General features: G+C 42.7%; 1 protein-coding gene across 3 annotated transcripts in view; it reads left to right on the plus strand.

Moving 5' to 3' along the window:
* PARP8 (poly(ADP-ribose) polymerase family member 8) overlaps window positions 1-16144 on the plus strand; it is a 1351312-nt gene that overhangs the window by 236037 nt on the left and 1099131 nt on the right. For all 3 annotated transcript variants that reach the window (XM_069627250.1, XM_069627248.1, XM_069627249.1), the window contains exon 3: window positions 802-839. In XM_069627250.1, the coding sequence (XP_069483351.1) occupies window positions 802-839 (38 nt within the window). The remainder of the gene's footprint in view (window positions 1-801; window positions 840-16144) is intronic.

A 16144-nucleotide genomic window follows, 5' to 3' on the forward strand; every position in this document is an offset into this window, starting at 1 on the left:
CATGGAGTCATGTGGAACTCCATGGGAATTGGGATTAACAAAATTACCAGCACCTGACTTCCCGGACACCTGACTTGGAATAGCCCGGTGGCACCGTGAAGTCAGGCGACGGTAATTGTTTACGGGTCCGGCGGTGTCCCGCCAGTAGCACCGGCATGGCTACCGCCGGACCTGTAATAAGGCCCGCAGTCTGTATTGGTTCATTGAAAATGTGTGAATTAATTGTAGAAGTTAATTTATTGTATATACGTTTCAGAAGTTCTTTAAGTTCAACAACAAAATATCTTTTAACATCCAATCCCAACATTTTTGAATAAAATAAGTAATCGGTTTTTATAGCTTGAGGAGCAGAAAAAAATAACAATATTTCAATATTTGAGTAATGTGTATGACACAATCACTACTGCCTCACATTGTGAAAAAAAATATCAATAGTGTGAGCAATCAACTCTTATACATGTGATATTTAAAATTAATTTAAACAATGCGGCTTGCGTTATACTTTCATCCTGCCAAAAGTATTTTTGCAGATCCTCCATTTCACTATCACAATAAAACTTGATCTTTGCAAGATTTCAATCCATTTGTAAGATATCAGTCAACATTTCATGAAATTGTGGAAGCATAATATCCTAATTTTGCACCCCTCTAGTTATTAATTTCAAAATACCACTCTTTCCTAGTAATAATCATGTATAAATGTTGCTAGCACAACTGAATTTTATGATGTGTTTTTAATATTCAATTTTATTTTTGGGAGTTATGAATGACCATAACAAGATCCTTTTTCTTTTCATATAGTGTTGCCTATTCAGTTCACGTCTCAGAGGATTACCCAGGTACAGTGAGCACTTAATTACATTATTGTAGAAGTAACTGTGAATGCATAGGGCTACTTGTAAGAAGATAACACAGCAGTCTTTGTTCAGTATTTCCAGTGCTGCAATTCACAACTAATCCTTTTGTTGGGTTTCACCTTTCAAATAGTGAAATACCATCAAAATAGCATATATGTGTGTGTAGATAGACATTGTATTATGATATCCAATATGAAATTCTGTTGTGCATAGGTCATATACAATCTATTCAGTAAAAAAAAGAAGAACCCGAGATGGTAGACTGGGATTGGCTATTGCCTCTGCAATCGACCAACATCATGCAATTGTTAATGACCCCTGAGGCAGTACCCTAAACCATTGTCATGATAAGACCTTCTCTGGCCAGGTGCCAATCTTGGCTGGATGCCTACTTGCCCAATCATCACTCTAATCCCAGTAGTAAAGCCTGGGGCAAATTTCGATTTGCATTCCCCTGTTAAAATACAACTCTCACCACTCAGTTGAGGACACCACTTACAAGGACTTACCACAGTTGGAGGCCTCTCGCTTTCTCTAATGTGCTAACTGGTCTGCAATGGGCACATTTTCCACCTTTTCTTATTATAAATAATGTTATTGATAAGCACAATAGCAACTGCTTCCATTAGATGGCCCATCCATTTTAAGAAAATATAAATGTTTCTACATATTCCAGCAGGGATTTATTGATTTTACTGTGCATGGACAGGAGTAAATAGAGCTCAATCAGGGGGAATAATTTGAGGTTGCAAACTACCAGACAACCATAAAAAAAGACACAATGGGCTTCATTACGAGTTTGGAGTTAGCCATGCCGTTAATAAGGGCATGGCTACCCCCAAACTATGGTCCGGCTCCGGGTCACACAAAAGGAGACTTACTGGGCCATTCCGACCTTGGAGGGCCGGTAATTCCCTTTCGCGGGACCCGTAGCCGGTATGTCCCCATTCCCATTTGAGCCCCCATAGGGCTCAATGGGAATGGGGAGACTGGTAGCAGCTGTACAGTTCATAACGGTACCGTTGCTACCATCCTGGTCAGCTTGCGGGTGCCGCTCTGCACGCCAGGTATGACCAGGCGTCCAGAGCGGCACCCGCGAGCAAACACTTTATGTTGCGGCATGCCAACAACGGCGCCATTAGCACTACCGTTGCCGTTGTTGCCTTACCGCAATAGTCATAATGAGGCCCAATGTCTTACTCACCAAGAGTACATTTTCTCTAGCCTATGGCTAGTGGTGACTGCAGATTTTGAGCCATGGCTCAATGTTGTTGGCAGAAATAAGTTTGAGTCGTGGTTACTAATAATGTTCTCTATTGAAAGGAGTCTTAGTTTAACATTGGATGTAGATCATTGTAGAACTGGAGATTGCTTTACAATATCCATAGAAATGTATGGTGTCTGCCTAAATCTTCAGCTTCTGCTTTTTAGTAAAGAAGCCAATAGACAAAATGTAATTCAGCTGCATTTGCAATGTTTGATATATTGAAAAGCTCATTGTATCTGTTTCTCTGTGTTGTTTTCATTGCAACTCCTACATTTCACCTGGTGAAGAAAATACAGTTGACCAGTGAGGACTCTTGAATATTTTTGATAACAAATAGAATTTGAAATATGCCTGTTTGTTCATTAGGCTATAAGGGCATGAGGTCACCATCAGTCATAATGGAAAAGGGGAGACACTACTGAGACACTACTGTACTCTTTGAACAGCAGCACAACTACCATTCTCTTAAAACTCCTAAAAGATAGACAGGAGACCTGGCTAAATATAGTGTTGTCATTCATGATTGATGAGGAGTTACTCATACCCCTTTTGCCAAGGCCTAATCTACACCTCAGATGTTGTCAACATATGGCTCTGGCATGTTATGTGGCAGAGAATAAGGAACATAGCATGCTATACTAGCTGTGACGTTGGCTTTCCTCAATTGTGCTAGCATTTAGCAACCCTCTTTGATGAGGCTTTTATTTTGTTCTAGCCATGTTTGCACATAGCAGTTAATTTAGTGTCGACAATCTCTGATGATGTATTGTTAGTGTTTTAGGAACCTACACATTATTAAAAAGCCCCATATAATTGATAGAAATAAAATTGATTTTTGATTATGAATTATTATCTCTTATGATATGTTTGATCACTGTTTTTAACTTAATGATATGGTATGACTTCTATTTTATGGCGTTGTTTCGTTTTTACTGTTATTCACTTTGATGGCTCACAGTGGAAAAAAGTACTGTTGTTGTAAACAGTTCTTATTACCCTTGGTGAGGGATTAATATTTAGATGTCATCAATAACTTCCCTGCACACTTGTATAGCTAAAACGACAATAATTTACACTTCCCTCTTTGTACTCATAAATACATAATGCTCTCACTCTTTTCTTATGTATAGTTATTCTTTTGTAGAGATAATATACGGGCAGTAAAATAGTTTAGTAAAACAATAGGCAATCTCCAGTATTTGTGATAATGTAGTTGAACATACTTATGGCATCCCAATATTCTCCTGTTCCATTCTAGGAATATATAACCTACAATCAATCAACAATGTTTATAGCCACCTAAAATATGGCACAGTAAAACTGAAAAATATACTCACAGTAGTGCTTTCAGCATTGGCGAAACAATAGACAGTTATACAAACCACTATAAACCCAGTAAATGGAAAAGGCAAAAAACTTCCAAAAGCCCATGGCTTCTAAGGGCAGTTACCTAAAAACAATAAAAATTGATGGATTAAAAATGCACGTTGGAACAGTTGACATCCACCTTCTTGGTTTCTCCCTTCCATACACTAGTACTTACATGGCTCCAGTTATCCTGACTGTAGACATGAAAGGAAGAGCAGAAGTTTTTAAATGCACTTTGCATCCTTAGGCATTCTAAACTTTGTTTTATCACACACTAGGGAATACCCAACCAAACGTACACGGTTTCTTTTGCATGTCCAAGACCAAGTAAAACATAAAAATGTTCTTTAAGAAGGATAACATTGCTTTAAAAGGGGTCAAAACAATTGGACTTTGAAGATATCAATTCTATGCCAAGAAAGCAGATTGACTTGTTTTGGTAAATGATTTAGAATACCTGCTGCTTCTTACCAAGGCCAGTCAGTTCTGCAGACCCAAATGGAACTTGCTCACCAGGAAACTATAGAAAGCGCCCCGTGTGTCTGCTACTCTTATTTGAAATGTGTGGTTAATTGGCTGAAGTCTGATTTAAGTAAACCCTACCTGTTTTCCTAAAAGCCATTGCTTAGATGGGGACATCAGTGTGTAAATCTTAATTCTGTTTTTCTGAAACAGCTGGTGTATTCCTTTTGCATTTAATGTCCATTGCTTTGACAGTGAACGTATCAAACATGGTAATGTCATCTGGGTCTCCTCCCCAAAATGGTAATCTGGGTCTTTTCCCAACCCACACCCAGCCCACAGCAAAGCACATGCTGCCGACAATAATAAACTGAAACAGCCAGATAAGCATTCTTCTGTAGACTTTGCAATCATTTCAATGAAAATAAAGTGAACATAGTCAATCCTAGTGTTGTTAAAGCCTAATTTGTATGTCCTTCAATGACAACTCCCACAAGAACCCTAGTCAACTGGTTGCCTACTTCATAGGATTGACATTGCGAATGTTGTATTTCTTTCTGTATATGCAGTAGACTTTTCAAAATGGCAAAAATTCAAATTTAAGATGAATATCAATCTCTGTAATAGGGAATTCCATATGACTTTTAAAGCGTGTTCTGTTTATTGTTGAAGGGCATGGAATGGGTATTTCATAAACAATGATTTTACAATGTACTCTAACTGAAGGATACTGCTGTTTTCTTCTCATTTTCAAATACCTTGCGTTTTATTAAAACATTCTGATTTGCTTTGTGAACTATTACAATCATACCAGAGTACAATCAGGACTCGCAAAATCTACTAGCCCACTTGCATTGGCAAATAGATTCTATGAAGGGCGTATTGAACCTTTCTGGCGAATATAGGGACGTTTGAAACTTTTATCTGACATTTACTGCAAACAAACTTTATTTGCATTAAATGGCAAATACACATTTCACTATGCATGGCTGCCCTCTGAGTGGCAGCGTTGCATCAAATATGAGGTGTGCTTATGGTGACATGCATCATCAGAGTGATAACTTTGCAGATGCGACTGGCTAGTGATAATTAACTGTTTGTGAGTGTGAGATGGAGTACTGTGTGTATGTGTACAATTGAGGAGGCAAGTGACTTTGTATGGCTGGTTTGTTGCTAGCAGCTTGAAATGTCTACCCCTGCACCATTTTACATAAAGCAATGTTAAATATTGTGACTCGCCACCATGGGGCGAGTGCACTTCTCAGTTTGTGAACTAAGGTGCAAGTAGGTTTAGTGTGATTTCTAAGAATTTCCAAGGCATTATAATGATTAGAGTGGAGAAATGCATCTATTCTTAAGCCAACATCAGCATTGTCTTCATTTGTACTCAGATCTCAACATTATCTTGTGTGACCGGTTTAAAGATACGGCACACTCCAGACCAGTATTCTTTGCACTGGCCAGGGATGTGGCCACAATAAAAACGCTTTCAAGTTTATTAATGTCAGATTCAGCTTTTAGAAGGCAGCCAACCCGTCTCACCCAATGCCCCCCCCTTGACGTACACCACGTGTCACAATGGACCATGTACCAGGCCGGTGTGTAATAATGAAATATTTATTTTAAAAATTCAAATGAAAATCACACATATTCAAAATAGGGCAGCAATCACCAGTGTGTCAATAATTCCACAGTAAAATTATAGGATACACTTAATTTAACTTTCTAACATCAGACACATTAATGCAAAAATGAATGAAAGCAAGATTACTTTTTGGGTAATACTTTTAAATGGCACCAGGGTTAGGCATAACCACTGCAACATTCCCTCAAATCCCTGTTAACCAAGCTTTGTGTGGGTGGAGAGGAGTAGCAAGGAGTCGGGTATAATAGGCAAAAATCAGATTGAAAAGCCGACCTACCACCCCTGAATTAGAAGCCAAAATTGGATTGAACCCTTGAAAAATGAGCAAAATGGCACTCGAAAATCGGTTTTGCTGATGAGGTACAAAGGCACATAACAGGTATAATACTAAAGTAAAAGGGTGACTCTTTATGGTTGACAGTGTGGGATTCTTAAAAGGAAAGGAAAATCTGATTTTTAAAAGGGAAACACTTTGCCAGGCAAACTCGGTTTTGTTAGCAAAATGATTTGTTCTACTGCAACTATATTTTAAATGGCTAGATTATTAAAGAAAGACACAGTACGCAAGGAGGTTAATTCACAAGGTTAACCTATTCACGCCACGTTCATCCCTATGGGAAATTAATTAATTTATTCAAAATAGTACTAAGGATTTACACAACGGGCTGAAATGATTTGCAAAGAATTGCGCTAACACATGGAGACTAACACAGATTTTTCTAAGGACAGGACACACAAAGGATTCTGACAATTTAAGAAGTTACTAGGATACTTATAGATTTCTTATAGGATTGGACAGCATGCAAGGTCGCAGAGCGGTGTATGCAGCTTTTTGGTTACTGGGGAGGGGTGAGACTTACAAAATGCACTTGAATTGGGTAGTTTGGACAGCTAACTGGGTCTCTGAACAGCGGGACAAGGATCTGGTCACTGCGCAGCAATGGCGCTCTCCTTTAAGGGAACAGTGGGGCAACAGAGGTTAGGTCACAGTGGACAGCGGGGTGCATCAGCTGGGCAAAGACAGGTCTGGTCACTGGATTCTCCCAAAGGGGTCCACAGCCTTTCCTCCTTTCTCCCTAAATTATTGGGATTTTTTTAGGGTTTGGTTCTAGATAGTTCTGCCTGATAAGAGGTTCTGCCTGGATCGGATTAGCTACCTCTGGCCTTACTCTGGAGTCTGGAGTCTTGCAGGGTGAATGTGAAATGTTGAATGTCTGGACCTCTGGATTTTGGATGTCCTAAATTTTGAATTTCCTGAATTTTGAATGTCCTGACTCCCTCTCTGCTTCCTCCTTTTATAAGCAGGATGACATCAGAGGATTTTTACTATCTGGGCAGAAATAACCTGGACATACCTCTCAGATGGGATAGGTCAGGCTCTGGATGTCGCTGCCTCCCTGTAAGCAGATTGGACCCAGGGAAGTGACATCAGTTTTAGGGTGTGTGTTTTATGATGTGCTTTGTTATACCACAGTTACTTTTGCCAAAATCAGTTATGAAACAACACTTATATTTACGATTGTTATCCTCCTGAAAATTAAATAGGCAGACCCCATATTATATAAGGAATATGCCGTTCCAGATCCCAAGTTTGTGGGAAGCTGTTTTGTCCTTCTGACACTCTTTTGCGATTTCTATGGAAAATATTTCACCTAAAATTCTACAAATGGATACACATAAGCCTAACAGTGTCGGGCATATTACCATCAAGTTTCATAACGGTACCATGTACACTTTCCTCAGAAATGCCTCTTTAATGCCATTTGTATCCCCCACATGCTAGGAAGACCCAAATAGTCTCATCTTGCTGAAACAAAAATGACATTAAAAACCACCATAACTTCACATTACTGCTTATTCAGATCACTAACATAAATGTCTTAATGTAAAAAGTCTTTTAAATCAAATGAGCTGGCTTTGTTCCCAAAAGTGGGCAGTCTTTGCAATCCCCCAGCCACATGTTTTTCCCTGGTCACTTGCCCAGAGTTTGCCATGTCTTCTCCTTTGAAGTCCTTCAGTTTGAATGCAGTGGATTTAACACTTATGACGCAATACATGGGTTGGATTCCCCTTTTGTTCTTGGGGGCATCTCTGCCATGCAGTCTGAGGCACCCCGTAATTATCACACTTGGCAGTCGATTGAACAGGGCCCCTGCCCCGACTGTATCAAATCACAGGGAATTGCGACATTTGGTCTTTAAGCCAAACTGGTCTAACAGGAATTCCTCCCGTAGTTAGGCTATTGACGTTCTTTTTGTGAAGAAAAATAAAATAAACAAAGTTAAATATATATTTTTTTTTTGCAATTTTTCTTCCCCAAATGTGCAGTTGTGTTTCTGGGCACTTTACAGTATTCTTTACAATTTAGCTGTCATATTGTTATTTAATTTCTCTGCAAGGCAAAGTAACACAGGTTCATTTTATTTGTATGTCCATTTAACAAAATGTGTTTTTTCTTGTATTTTGCTTTCTGAAAGCTTTCATAGCTCTGGTCAATTTCTACACACAGGGATATGTTCATGAAATGGGTTCTTTGAAACTGACACCAAGCAAAGAAAGAAAGAGCTTCTTGTGAAGAGCTGTGTATATGTTCATTTGTTGCAAAAGTAAACACTGGCCATGCGGACCGAAATTAATTTCTCTGCTCTTCACAGATTTTACTTGACACAACAATGCCGTTCAGAGAGGATTGGCCCTCATTTGATGATGTTAAGCCTGAATGTAGATGGGCATTACTGGGACCAAACTGTGTAATATCTTCCCTCATCTGTTCACGTCTCTACTACTGTTCAGCTCTCCTCTTTGGCCTCCCCACCTCACATCTAGCCCCCCTTAAATCCCTCTACCACCCTGCCATCCATACTCTCTGTTTCCTCTCTCCTCATGACTCCATCTCCTCTTCACTCTCATTACTTGGCTGGCACTCCTTTCACTCCCAACTCAAATTCAACTTCCTCTGTCTCGTCTTCAAATCGCTTCATGATCTTGCCCCTCCCTACCTTTCCTCCCGCCTATCATTCTACTCTCCCTCTTGCCCGCTCCATTCTGCTGATCTCTTCCTACTTACTGTCCCACCTGCACTATGTGCCCCTTCTCGCTTCCAGCTCCTTGCCCCACTCTACTGGAATTCTCTCCATCTTCCTATCCGCTCCATCTCCTCATAATCATCTTTCCGCTCCTCCTTAAAATCCCACCTACTTCAATCTCCCCCCTGACAGTTCTCTACCATTTCCCTCATCTGCTCTACCCTTCTCAGGTTTTCCAATGATCTTGGCAAATTGTTCTGCATATTGTTCTTGGTTATTGACTCATGACTTGTATTATATTGCTTCTTATGTATTCCTGTTGTTTCATGTAAAGCGCTTTGGCTTAAAGCGCTATATAAAATTCAGTAAATAAAAATACAAATAGCACCAGCGCAAGGTCATTTTAAACACATAACATTTTCTGTCTAAGTTTGAAGTTTTGAGCTGACAGCATAGCAGCGCGGAGCCATTCTGTCTTGGAATCCTTCCCTTTGGGTTCACATGAGAAAACAAAATGTAGCCATTCTCGGGGTGTCTATGTTTCATCTCGCCCCACATGTGCTCAGAAGAGACAGTGCAGCCATTACTTCTGTAACTGCTAAAAACGCAGTTTTGTGATGCAAGGGAATATGTGCTCAGCAGACCCAGCGCAGTCATCGGTCTAGGAGGGAATGGAATTAGTACTCTAATAGGAGATAGATAAAAACAGGTTTTAGAATCTTTCAGTGATAGTCTTCTCGGAAGGTTGACATCAGTGGCAAAAGGCATATATTTGCATTTATCAGGGGTACTTGAACAATATCATCAAACAAATTACTTAACAAGGCAAAGATATGATTGAACTTTTACACCAATGGTTTTGTTATACATTTTTAAAATAACAATGAAGAAAAGTACACCCTGTTAGCTAGATATACCTATTCTCTTCTGCTTTCTCTTTTTCTTTCTTCTCATTCTCCAGGTGTCTCCTCTATTTGACTTTCCTTTGGCTCCATAATCAGCTGCAACGTGTGTCTGGGGTGACAACTTTTGAACTGATTAATGTAGACCCATTTCTCTTCTGAAAGCTCTCCTTTGGGGATGCGGATTCTGTAGGCGACAGATGAAATTTTGTCTACAATTTCAAAGGGACCGCGCCAGGAGGGGAGACATATCCGTTCCTTAGTCTGGTTCCTCTGAAAATTGTACGAGTAGACCCTGTCTCCCACTTGGTATTCCTTTTTGGTTGTTTTTAAGTCATGGTGTGTTTTCACCCCTCTGCCGATTTCTCTAGATTGCGCTGAGCGTACGCAAAAGCATGCTGAAGGGGTTTTCCTAGATTCTCAACATATTCATGTGTTGTGGAGGTGTTTATCAGTTTCTGTTCTTGTGTTCGGTAGAGCAGATGCTGAGGTAGCACCATTTTTCATCCAGTCATTAGCTCAAATGGAGACCTTTGGGTCACAGAAGATGGTGTACATCTGATGGCCATCAGGACAAGCAGTAATCGGATGTCCCAACTTGGCCCAGAATCTGCCACAAACTTTTTTAGAATGCTCACAATGGTTTTATTGTACCTATCAACTCCCCCACTAGAGTATCGGCGGAATGCAATATGAAGTTTTCTTTTTACCCCAAGTATCCCCATATCTATTTCATCACTTTGCTGGTGAAGTGACTTCCTCAGTCTGACTCAATCCTTTGGGGAAGGCCAAAACGTGAGAAGATGTGGTTGATCATCAGGGCAGCTGCTGCTTCTGCCTTGCAATTTGGTGCTGGGAGACATTCCACCCATTTGGTAAACAAGCATGTTACTGTTAACATGTACTTGTTCCCCCTAGAGGAGCGAATCCCAGACCCGATGAAATCTACTTGTAAATCTGACCAAGGCAGTGTCATCCCCCTCTTCTGGAGGGGAGCTCGGTGTGTGAGTTAACTTGGCTGAAGTTGTGCACACACAACACACCCCGTCAAATATTGGTCGAGGTCCTGCCCCATGTGTGGCCAGTTTGCAACCTCCCGCAAGATTTCTAAAGTAGTATGAAACCCCTGATGACCGGCTGTGGACGCATTATGGGCATGACTTAGCATCAGGCTTCGGAATGAGGTAGGTATCACCCACTGGTCATATCCAGAGATGAATCCTCTTACCAACAAACTGTCTTGGGTTCAGAACATTTTGGGACACTTCATGAACACCCTTAGGTCCTCTTTCCCAATGTAATCGGTTTTCGTCAGAGGAAAGTTCACAGGGTCCTCGATGTGTTGGTAAAACTTCCCAATAATCGGATCCGCTTTTTGCGCCGTGAATAAATCAGCATCTGGGATCTCCTTACTCAACTGGGCAGATGAGAGTTAATTGTGAGCATTTGTCTGGGACCTGGTGACATCAGTCACCTGTATTTCCCCCAACAGGGACTCAATCTCCAGGAGATGTCCCTGGATCCAGTTTTGTCTGGCCCCTCTTTTCTGGAATGACCCTTAATCCTTTTCCAATAGATGGTAATCCCATTAGAGGTGACCAGATCATCAATATTGTAACGCTCACCTGGTATCCATGGGGACGTCACTCAGCCTGTTCTGACCTCTTACGACCTTGAACCCTTTCCTGGAGTCTACTCGACTGGAGACTGGGCCTGAAACACAGGATTGGTAGTGTATAACTCCCTATTGTCTCTCTGTGCTTGAACCCCTTCTTCCCCGGGGTCCAACCCTTCCCTTTGATCCACAGATCACCTTGTTTTCTTGGAAAGCGTGCTCTCCGCCCTGCTTTCAGCGCAGGGGAGCGTTGATTGATGCAGGCACATTGCTGCGTAGTTACTTCACTGGCAAGAGTCTGACAGGTAAGTATAATGAGTCTTTTGAACTGTTCTCTAACTTCGTTCCTTTCCTTCCTTAGATGATGGCTGGTGTCCGGGGATGGCGACGTGCTGCTGAGATGAGTAGCGCTGAGAGCGCGATGCGACCCTTTCGTATTTGTATTGAACTGAGTTATTTTTCTGTGTCTTTTAGGTGCTGCAACGTTTTCAGCGTAGATGCCGGTTATGAAGAAGAAATGCGGTGAGTAAGCGTGGTATGTGGCGCCTCTAGATGTTTCCACGCTAACCTGGAGTGTCTTTTCCCTCTTGCAGATGGATGAGAAGTTCCGGAGACAGAGTTCCCCCCGAGCGGCTGGGATTCAGGTAAGCGTTTCAAGCTCGTACAGTCTTTAAAAATAAGCGAAGATTTGCTGAATGCTTACTTATGCCTTTTTTCTGTTCTTTTCCCTTTTCCTTAGGAAGCGGCGTGGCGGGATGAATGACACCACCGAAGATGCCTGCAGAACAGAAGAAGCGATGAATGATGGGCAGAAGCGCCGCAAGGTAAGGCTGTTCCTAACGGTGTTCTTGCAGGAGCTGAGCGCAGAAGAAAGATGCAAGCCTACTGGAGACCGATCCGAACACAGTGAGTGTCACGCTACAGGTGCAGAAAACACAAAGCATGTTTCTTAGCCTGGGCGTGGCTTAAATAGTCTCTGGGTATCCCAGGTGTCTCTGGGCTGAACCACACCCAAAAGACTAGACTGCACATGCAGTTCTGGGAACCAAAATATGTGGGGGCATCCATCTTGTCCCCATCAAAGCACTACAAGTCCAATCCCCAATGTTATCTTATGGAAGTGAGTGAGTCTGGTGCCACAAGCGCCAACTCTGACTCCAAGTGGGCCTTTGGAGGGATGGAGAGGCCCTTGAGGGCCATGTAGGTGATCGTGGCCTGGCTCCAGCCTGACATCTTGGAGGGCTGGGGACATGAGGGGCAGGAATCATGACAATATTTTGTATGAGCTTGCCATGTTTAAGTAGTGTGTTATTTGCACACAGCCTGCCTCTGTTTCTCCAATTGATCAGGTGCTCCACGGACCCGTTCCTGACATCTGAATCAGTGATTATGACCATTTTGTGGAGTCAGTGTTCCACGGCAGCGAGTCTGGGCTGATGAACTGCCATCAGCTCTGCCACCTGACTACTACGGGGACCGATTTTGTACCCAACGGAGGGTTCTGGGGCATCATTCACCCAGGCGTTCCCAATCCGGCCACCAGTTCCTTTTCCCCGTTGTTGTCAGCATGGTAGGAGCACCCGTCCACATAAACTGTGGGCATCCCCTCGCACTTGTCTTCTTCATAGACTTTGTGCAGGGAATTCAGGTACACCTCCATGTTGTCTTGGGTTTTCAGATTTTGTCCTCGAGACAGTTTTCTCTGGCACAATCATGCAAGTCAGCCAGATCTTGTGCGAGGGGACTCTTCTTGTTTTGGCCATATCTGACCTCCACAGGAAAGCCTTGCATGGACAGAATCCAGGAGGTAATTATGGAATTACTTATATTTTCCTGACTGAATTCTGTCACTCTTCAGGTATTGCAAAGGCTGGTGCGGAGTTTCCACTATGATGTGCTCCGCCTGGATGAATGGGCGGTCATTTTTGAATGCCCACACCGCTGCCAGGAGTGCCTTCTCACATTCATTGAATTTTTCCTCCACAGAGGATAAAGTCTTACTTGCATAGGAGATGACTTTATTGACCTTGTCATGCTTTTGATATAATACTGCTGTCAGGCATGTATTCGAGAACCTTGTGTCCAAGAAGAACTCCTTGTTTTTGACAGGGTAATCTAGAGAAGCTGCTTGTGAGAAACATCTTTTGAGTTGTTTTACTGCCTCGGCTTGTTCTGGACCCCACTCCCACTTGATCCCCCCCTTCAACAGATGTACCAGGGGTCTACCTCTGTGTAATACTCACTGTACTTCCTACTATAGTTAGTCAGTCCAAGAAGGCTTCTTAGCTCATGCAGAGTTATGGGGTCTTTCAGTTTTAGTAGTGCTTCCACTTTCTTCACCTGGGGACAAAGACCCTCCGTGGTTATTCCATGTTCCAAGAAGTTGACACGGGTCCTACACCACTGTGCCTTCTGGAAGGACAGTTTTGCTGCAGCAACTCTGAACCCGGTCAGAACATAGCGGATATCCGCTATGTGTTCCTCCACATTTGAGCTTTTAATCAAGACATCATCCATATAGGCCAGGTTACCCCTTTCACCCAAGTCGGGCATGGCCTCGTGTAGGAAGATGTTGAATTCATTGCTGGAGTTTATGTATCCGAAGGGAGTCCGGGGCAAGTTGTACTGTTGCCCCCCGAAGGTAAAGGCCACCTTGTACCAGTCCTCCCTACTGACGGGCACGGTCCAGTATCCATTGGTCAGGTCAATGGCGGTGTACACCTTTGACCCCTGGATCTGGGCCAGCCCCTAGTCAATGTAGGGAAGAGGCCATCGGGACTTGTGGACCCTTTTGTTCAGCTCCCTAAGGTCTCTGCAAAATCTCCATTGGCCATTTGGTTTTAAAATCCCCAGCACCGGATTATTAAAGGTACTGTGGACTGGACAGATTATCCCACGGAACTCTAGGTTTTTGATAATTTCTGTCAGGGACTCCATGGACGCCAGAGGCAATCTATATTGCTTCACGAATACAGGAGTCATCCCAGGGTCCGTGAGGTAGTATGTATCTCAGTGCGACCACAATCGTACGAGTCCACAGCAAAGATCTAAGAACACCTGTTTCAACTTTTGATTTTGTTCCTTAGTCTCACAGGCATTGGCGAGGTTGACCCGCTCTTCAACCAGCTGCCTGAAGCCTGGAAAAACTTCGGGTTTTGCGATCTCAGCAGCCTCCTCCTGCTGTTTGGAGAGGTCTCTTGTTATGGGGTTGACCTGGACAGAGGGCTTCAGGTAGGAGAGGCAGTCATTTTGGACCTGGAATGTCACCTCATCCTTCCTGATGTCACAGGTCACCTCTTCCTCCCCTGTAAGGGCAGGAAGAATACACCAGGAAATTCCCCCCTTGCCGGGTGAAGAGCCTTTATGGTGGTATATCATTGTCATAGCAGTCGTTGGGGATTGGTCCTATCAGTTAATTTCCTAAGTCCATGGAAAAATGCTGGTCATCAACCGCTATTCCAGTAATGGTGCCTGCGCCCAAAGTGATACTCCTAAGGTCGCTGTTATCCACCACTATTGGAATGGTGTTGTGTTCTACATTTACTAATGGTGTTGGGTTTAACCCCAACCCCTTCTGTTGGAGATTGGCTTTGAGATGTACATATTCGTCTGGATTTTGCAGTTTCTGTACTCTTTTAATTTTTAAGTCAAGTGGGAATAGTCGAGTCTGTCCTGGGATGGTCTCCTCTCCAATTTGAACTTCAACCGCATACAGCAGCAATTGAGCTGACCGAAATGCCTTTTCAGAAGCATCAAAGCCCATGGGATTGCCCCCCAGTCGGACCAGGCCTTGTAATTTATAAGGTCCAAATTAATTTCAAACCGATTGAGAATGTCACTGCCTAAATAGAATGCAGCAGGGACATCTCGCACAACCCAACAATTATGCTCTATGCTTTTATCACCTATAGAAATTTTGAGCATACACCTGCTAGGCAGGAGATGTTTGGAATTGGGAGTTTCCATGCCCATTTCCCACGTGTATCAATCAATTTAAATGTGGGAATGTTTGGATCTTTTGGGAGTTTCCTGAACACGGCTACACTGATTATTCAGGCACGCTCTGGCAAAAACAGGCTCCTTCCCCTCATTTAACTGAATAGGGAGGAATATCTGTTCTCTAATTTTCTGAATGTCAGCTAAACTTTGAGCTGGTTTTTACTCACTTTTGGCTACAGGGTTGGGAATTGGTATAACATTTCAAAGTATTTCCTTCCAGTGTGGAATGCCACTTGAAACTGGAAGGAAAGTTGATTTTCAAGAATGGAGAGGAGTTCCCATCACCAATTTGTGGTCCTACAGCAATTACTGTAATGTCAGGTATTTGATTATTTTGGAAATGAATCTCAATTTGTTCAGATTTTTGTTCAACCATGTGGCATGTGCCATTTAAACTAACATGGTTGACACTTTGTTTTAATTTTATTGGCCCGTTCGCCTGAGTCCAGAAGACCTTATTTACACAGTCTGTCTGGGGAGACCTAATAGACATGGGGTCCCCTCTGGAGTCACGACTATAACCGGGTGCTTCACCTTATGTCGCCCAATTTTAATTTCCAGATCCGCAGTTCCCTAGATGGGAATTTTATTCCTGTCGGAATTCTGGAGTTGTCCAGGAAGAGGGGTGAGAGGGATATGGTGTCTCCCCCCCTTTCCTGAATTTAGCTGCTCAAAGGCCCTTTTGGACAGAAGAGTGGCTTAGGATCCAGTGTCCACCAGTGCTAAAAATGCACATTGCCCTTGCACTCGGACGAGGGCGTAAAATCTACCTTCTTTCTCCTCCAATCGGCAATGGTAATGGGCATTTTGGGCAAGCTGGGCTGTCAATTTCTTTATTTTGGACTCCGACATGGTGGGGTGTTGGACAGTTTTCTGTGCTGGAGTCTGGGAATCGTTAACAAAAATGTGGCATCCAGAAATATGTGGGATTTCGAAATCCCCTCTTTCGCTTAGCTCTGTGCTGCCCCCTTTCACCTGGTGGCAGTCACTAGAACAGTTTGTG

The sequence above is a fragment of the Ambystoma mexicanum genome, chromosome 6p, assembly GCF_040938575.1.
Source record: "Ambystoma mexicanum isolate Mex_15411 chromosome 6p, UKY_AmexF1_1, whole genome shotgun sequence".
Classification (NCBI taxonomy): Eukaryota; Metazoa; Chordata; class Amphibia; order Caudata; family Ambystomatidae; genus Ambystoma; species Ambystoma mexicanum.